Source organism: Sinocyclocheilus anshuiensis, unplaced genomic scaffold (genome assembly GCF_001515605.1).
Source record: "Sinocyclocheilus anshuiensis isolate Anshui unplaced genomic scaffold, SAMN03320099.WGS_v1.1 scaffold274, whole genome shotgun sequence".
Taxonomy (NCBI): domain Eukaryota; kingdom Metazoa; phylum Chordata; class Actinopteri; order Cypriniformes; family Cyprinidae; genus Sinocyclocheilus; species Sinocyclocheilus anshuiensis.
Genome location: NW_015547698.1, coordinates 1,609,146 through 1,615,768, shown reverse-complemented (window position 1 = coordinate 1,615,768; position 6,623 = coordinate 1,609,146). Strand labels below are relative to the sequence as shown.

At 39.7% G+C, this 6,623-nt stretch overlaps 1 protein-coding gene across 1 annotated transcript; it reads left to right on the top strand.

Annotated features, from left to right (window-relative positions):
• Window positions 1-388: 388 nt before the first annotated feature.
• Window positions 389-4,464, top strand: LOC107703815 (gastrula zinc finger protein XlCGF26.1). The gene is made up of 2 exons (XM_016506562.1): window positions 389-655; window positions 2,852-4,464. The coding sequence occupies exons 1-2, from the start codon at window positions 553-555 to the stop codon at window positions 4,354-4,356; spliced, it is 1,608 nt and encodes a 535-aa protein (XP_016362048.1). The 5' UTR covers window positions 389-552; the 3' UTR covers window positions 4,357-4,464.
• The last annotated feature ends 2,159 nt before the right edge of the window (window positions 4,465-6,623 follow it).

Here is a 6,623-nt window from a genome sequence, read left to right as displayed (position 1 = left end):
CCACCAAATATTATGTGTTGCAATTGATTTGTTAATAAGGTGATAAAATGTCAACTTTGTTCTGTATTATGTTTGATGTATTTCTGAAATGTTATTTATTTATGCCAATGTTAACAGACTGTTGCCTGTATATACATATTTATTTATTTATATATAATCTATAGAAATATCTGTTGATTATTTTATTGCCTTTATAACTTGAAAAGCCGAATTTAACATTAAATTAAGCAACACTGAGTTCGCCAGATAACACCGAGTTCACCGCCCTCTAGTGGCAAAACATCGAAATGTTCAACTTTTGACGTAACGAAGCCTCACTTGCTGAAATCGCATTACCTCACTAGTTTGATACGTGCTCCGAACCACTGATTCGAAACAAAAGAATCGTTGACGTTTCGGTTCTTCATGAACCCGTGTTTTGAAAGCGCCCATCGCTACATTAATGCTGCTTATATTATAAGCCAAATCAGTTTCGGTTGTAGAATGTCTATTAGAGATTAGAATGAATTAAAACTGACTAACGGATATTCCGCGAAATAAACTTGATGGATTATGATGGAGCAGCATGAAAGCGACCAGACCACACAGGCACCAGATGTGAGGACAAAAACCTGCCAGTCGTCACCTAGACAAGAGCAGAACAATGAAAAACAGTGTAAGTTGGTTATTTGTCAATTTCATAGAATCAAATAAGTTACATTAATCTGTTAATCGTGACCAATAAAGCCACGTGTCAAATTATTTATAAGCCTATAAAGGTGGTTATTCCAGATGTTGAAATGACCACAATAGTTGCGGATTTGTAAGAGCAACTTAAAAAAAATCTAAAATCAGACTGAAGCCAGAGAAGCCTAGTGAAATTGTGATTTTTGGATACTTGAATAAATGATCATTCATTCCTTTTAATAAAATTAAAAAGACATAATACAGCACTCTCCAAACAAAAGTATATTTCTTTATTGACTGCCTTCCAAAACATTTTGCATGCTGTAAAATGTTCATTATAATAGAAAATGGGGGTGGGGGGAATAGAATAAAAAATTATAATTGAAACAATATTTCACATGACTGCAAAATCAAATTATAAAACAGTGATTAATAAATATAACAATATAAACTAGCTATAAACATATATTTGTGATTATGTAAAGTTACTTCACATAATTGTTTAAAAAGCATTCCATTTTGTGAATGGTAAACATTTATATGCTAGTTGTTTTATTCACTGCTTTTTAAAGAAGTCTTAATGTACATGCTCTCTCCACAGTGAACGTGTCCCAGATGTGTATTAAAATGATAGTGATGCTTAAACTTTTTTTTTTGTCATAATAGTTATATGCTTTTCCACTGTCAGGCCATTGTGAGCCAGGGCTTACAATGAGTTGAGCGGGGCCAATAGCCTTGGATCCCAAGCCACGAGGACAAAATCAAGCTGCATTTCCAATGTCTGGTCAGTAGCCTTGCAACGCTACTCTAAAACCCACCCTTGACACGTCTAAATAGAACAACACAGAACACAACCCCACCATTTCACCAACAAGGGGAAGATGAATGAAGACTAGCTTGATTGCAAAATGACAGAAGCAAACTTTTGTGATGATTTACCAAATAACTACAAGATTATAATCATATATGTTCTTCAAACAGTCTCCGGTATTTTTATAAGAATACTTAGCCTTTAGCATCTCATATAAATCTATAAATAACCTATTTCTGCCTCATACGGTGATAAGAATTCCCATTAGCATGCTTGTGTAACCCCTCCTGTTCTACTCCCCTCGCTTGCACCGAATGGGAACCAACGTTTCTGTTGGTTCCGTTACACTCACCCCTAAACCTCACTCCCATCCGGGTCACGGCACCAATTTAACCCCTTCGGGTTTTACTCCCTTCACTTGCTCTGAGCGGGATTTGAAACGGTGTTACCAGCATGGGAGGCGGGCGCACTAACAAGGATGCTAAAGATCGCAGCCTCTAGTGTCAGTCGCTAGTGCGCCTCTTGAGATTAGGGGAATGAGGTTTACCCACACAGCACTAACCAGCTGGCCTCCGTTACACTCACCCCCCTAATCTTCACTCCCATCCGTGTCACGGCACCACTGTAACCCATTCGGGTTTTACTCCCCTCACTCTTTTCGGGCGGGATTTGAACTGGAGTTACCGGCATAGGAGGCGGGTGCTAACAAGGACGCTAAAGACCACAGCCTCTAGCATCAGTCGCTGGTGCACCTCTTGAGATCAGGGGAGTGAGGTTTACCTGCGCAGCTCTTACCAGCTGGCCTCCGTTACACTCAACTCCCTAAACCTCACTCCCACCCAGGTCACGGCACCAGTGTAACCCCTCCGGTTCTACTCCCCTCACTCTCTCCGAGCGGGATTTGAACCAGCATTTCGAGCATGGGAGGTGGGTGCGCTAACAAGGACACTTAAGACCGCAGCCTCTAGCGTCAGTCTCTAGTGCGCCTCTTGAGGGGAGTGATGTTTTTCCCAAACAGCTCACGCCTCCATTACACTCGCCTTTGGCCTGACAGTGGAAACATGGCTAACGTGACCACATGCATCCCTGACCAGCCATGAATGTGGTTTGAATTTTGCATCCTGTTTACACCCATTTTAACAAATACAAGTGAGTTGGATCTTAGTACTGGGTATAAATGGGACCTAACTCTATCTTATAGTGGAAAATGCTATAGACAAGAACATTAATTGTAACAACATCAGAATGACAGATTTAACCTTTACTATATCAGAGACCTTTGTCGCATTCTGCTGTTAAACTTACTTTGGCTCAATCTCACCTTAATTATCCTTGAATTGATTTTTTACATAGATATTTTAATGTTTATTTTAGATCAGAATGAACGGAAAGAAGATTCTGTCACTCGCCATGAATGTGGGATGCATTTCTTTAAGGAGGCAAGTCATGAGGAGCACATGAGAATTCACACTGAAGAGAAACCATTCATCTGCCCTCAGTGTGGAAAGAGTTTCACAGAGAAACAAAAGCTCGAGGCTCATTTAAGGATTCACACTGGAGAGAAACCTTTCTTCTGCCCTCAATGTGATAAGAGTTTCACATCGAAACAAAGCCTTAAAAGTCACATGAGAATTCACACTGGAGAGAAACCTTTCACCTGCCCTCAGTGTGAAGTGAGCTTCACGCAACAAGGATACCTTAAACGTCACATAAGAACTCACACTGGTGAGAAACCGTTCATCTGCCCTCAATGTGGAAAGAGTTACAAAGTAAAACAAAGCCTTGAGAGTCACATGAGAGTTCACACTGGAGAGAAGCCGTTTATCTGCCCTCAGTGTGGAAAAGGTTTCACAGCAAAACAGTGTCTTAAAAGTCACATGAGCATTCACATCGGAGAGAAACCTTTCACCTGCTCAATCTGTGAGATGAGCTTCACACAACAACAAAGTCTTAAACGTCACATGTGGACTCACACTGGAGAGAAGCCATTTATTTGCTCTGAATGTGGAAAGAGTTTTACAGTGAAACAAAGCCTCGAGAGTCACATGAGAATTCACACTGGGGAGAGACCTTTCACCTGCTCTGAGTGTGGAAAGAGTTGCACAGTAAAACAAAACCTTGAGAGTCACATGAGAATTCACACTGGAGTGAAGCCTTTCTCCTGCCCTCAGTGTGGAAAGAGATTCACAGTGAAACAAAGCCTCGAGAGCCACATGACCATTCACACTGGAGAGAAACCTTTCACCTGCTCTGAGTGTGGAAAGACTTTCACAATGAAGCAAAAGCTTGAGAGACACATGAAAATTCACACTGAAGAGAAACTTTTCATCTGCCCTCTATGTGGGAACAGTTTCACAATGAAAACCAACCTTGACAGACACATGAAAATTCACACTGAAGAGAAGCCTTACACCTGCTTCGTGTGTGGAAAGAGTTTTAGAATAAAACAAAACCTTGATAGTCACATGAGAGTTCACACTGGGCTGAAGCCCTTCATCTGCTGTGAATGTGGGAAAAGTTTCACTGTGAAACAAAGCCTTGAGAGTCACATGAAACTTCACAATGAAGCGGAGGCTTTTACCTGTTCCGAGTGTGGAAAAACTTTCACAGTGAAGCAAAACCTTGAGAATCACATGAGAATTCACACTGGAGAGAAACCTTTCACCTGCCCTCAGTGTGGAAAGAGCTTCACGCAACATGGACACCTTAAACGTCACATGAGAATTCACGCTGGAGAGATGCATTTTGACAGAGTTGGGGAATCTCCTCTGCTGTCACCTGTGTACAGCATCCATCCAAATGCAGTGATGGCAGTCATAGCATACCAGGACACCCACCAGCTATCGGAGGAGAGTGATGTAGTCAATCTGTTTATATGACTAGGAGGTCATGACCAATAAGAGACCAACAGGACAATTACTCTACTCTTAATGAGTAAGTGTTTCTATTGTTCATTATTATGGGAGCTGCGGTGTTTCCCCTTAATTATATATTTACACAATTATTCTGCATATTTTGAATGTTTATTATACCTTATATTTTAATATTGATTTATGTGATGTTTTTCTAATAATGTATAACCTAATGTACAAAAAATAACATTTAAAGGAATAGGCACCCAAAAATGAAAATTTGCTGTTAATTTACTCACCCTCAGGCCATCCGAGATGTAGGTGACTTTTGTTTCTTCAGTAGAACAGTAAAGAGGATTTTTAGGTGAAACTGCTGTCCTTGGCTATTCATACACTGCACGTCTGTGGCTGCCGGTGTTTTGACGATTTGTGCTACCCCATCAGATTTTGCTACCTCCCATTAAAACAATTGGGAGCACAATTTGACATTGAAAAATGCTACCTATCAGATTGTGCTTTATTTACGTCTACACCTACCGCAACCCCAAACCTACCCTTACAGTAATACAAATACAGTAATAATGTGTTGTTCAGCATGACAAAAAATGACACAATATTGATGTGCACATGCGCAGTAAGCCCAGGCAGGACAATCTGACGAGTAGGGTAAAATGTCAGGACACCGTTTTTGAATATAAAAACATATATACTCTAAAAAATGCTGGGTTAAAAACAACCATTGCTGGGTTATCTGGCAACCCAGCACTGGGGTAATATTGGACAGAACACATGCTGTGTTGTTTTGACCCAGCTGGTTGGATTAAATGTTTTACTCAACATGCTGAGTTTTTTTTTTTTACTCAACTGTTGTTTAAAAATTACTATATTGCTGGTTTAAAATGGGCTGGAAATAAATCACACGCAGAATTACTAGAGGCAACAGTAATAATCAAAAGATGAATATTTATTAATAAGCAAGAACACCCATGGACAAAGATATGAGAAATTAAAAACATTTGGGTGATTACAGCATAGTTTACAATATTACATATATTTAAACTCGTTTAACAAGCATTTTAGAAGAAAAAAAATTTAACATTTAAAAGTAACATTTTAGCATTTAAGCTGATGATGCAGTTTGTTTACAACGGAGAGTGAGAACGGAGAGGATTGGAGGACGCAGCGGCACAAGCCTTGGTGATACTGAGGACTGTTGAAACATGGTGGTGTTCTAAGTGTCAGAGGTAGAATCTATCTGGATCAAAGGTCGGAAATCTGTGAAAAGTCAAATCTTCCTCAATGGGATTGCGTCAGCAAAAGTAATCTTTTTAAATCGGTTCCAGCATCCAGGATAAGCACAGGTAAGTACCATTTTGACGAACAGTAAAACACATGTGCCCTCGCTCTTCGTTGTAAACAAACAGCGTAATCAGCTTACATGTGAGAATGCACCTGTGTGTGTATACGTCATTATGCGACATAGGAAGTTCACGCTCCAGAGAGTTGTGAATGCACTGAGAACTGTTTGCCCATGGCTGTGGTTTAAAAATAATAATTTTGTTAATAATGTTCATTTTATTGCTCAGGCTGATCTTTTTGCTTCAGAAGACCTCAATGTATCGTCAGGAGCCACGGGTATTGATTTGGTCTTCTCTGTGTAGAAGCAGCCACAGACGTGCAGTGTATGAATCCCCAATGACAACGGTTTCACCTAAAAATCTTCTTTACTGTTCTGCTGAAGAAGAAAAAAATCAAATCAGATAAAAAAATTCACCTCTTGGATGGGCTGAGGGTGAGTAAATTAACAGTAAATTTTCTGCTCAGGCTGATCTTTTTGCTTCAGAAGACCTCAATGTATCGTCAGGAGCCACGGGTATTGATTTGGTCTTCTCTGTGTAGAAGCAGCCACAGACGTGCAGTGTATGAATCCCCAATGACAACGGTTTCACCTAAAAATCTTCTTTACTGTTCTGCTGAAGAAGAAAAAAATCAAATCAGATAAAAAAAATTCACGTCTTGGATGGGCTGAGGGTGAGTAAATTAACAGCAAATTTTCATTTTTGGGTGAACTATCCCTTTAAGTTTCATGAATCTGTAAGAACTGTAACAGATGGAAAGAACAACTTTATCATCTCTGCATGCTCAGGATACGAAGTCTTTTCATGACCGCATACACTGTTAAGCAGCAAATTCCCATAACCTTTTCTTGTTATAAGAACATGTATATGTTTCTGTTTAGATAAAGTCAATGCATTGACTAACACAAATATCTAAGGTTATTCAATAAACTGCTC

Excerpts from the sequence above, each read along its gene's own strand:
- LOC107703815 (XM_016506562.1), top strand. The coding sequence starts at position 553 with ATGATGGAGCAGCATGAAAGCGACCAGACCACACAGGCACCAGATGTG. Across the intron at positions 656-2,851 it reads GCAGAACAATGAAAAACAGT|ATCAGAATGAACGGAAAGAA; the intron begins GTAAGTTGGTTA and ends TGTTTATTTTAG.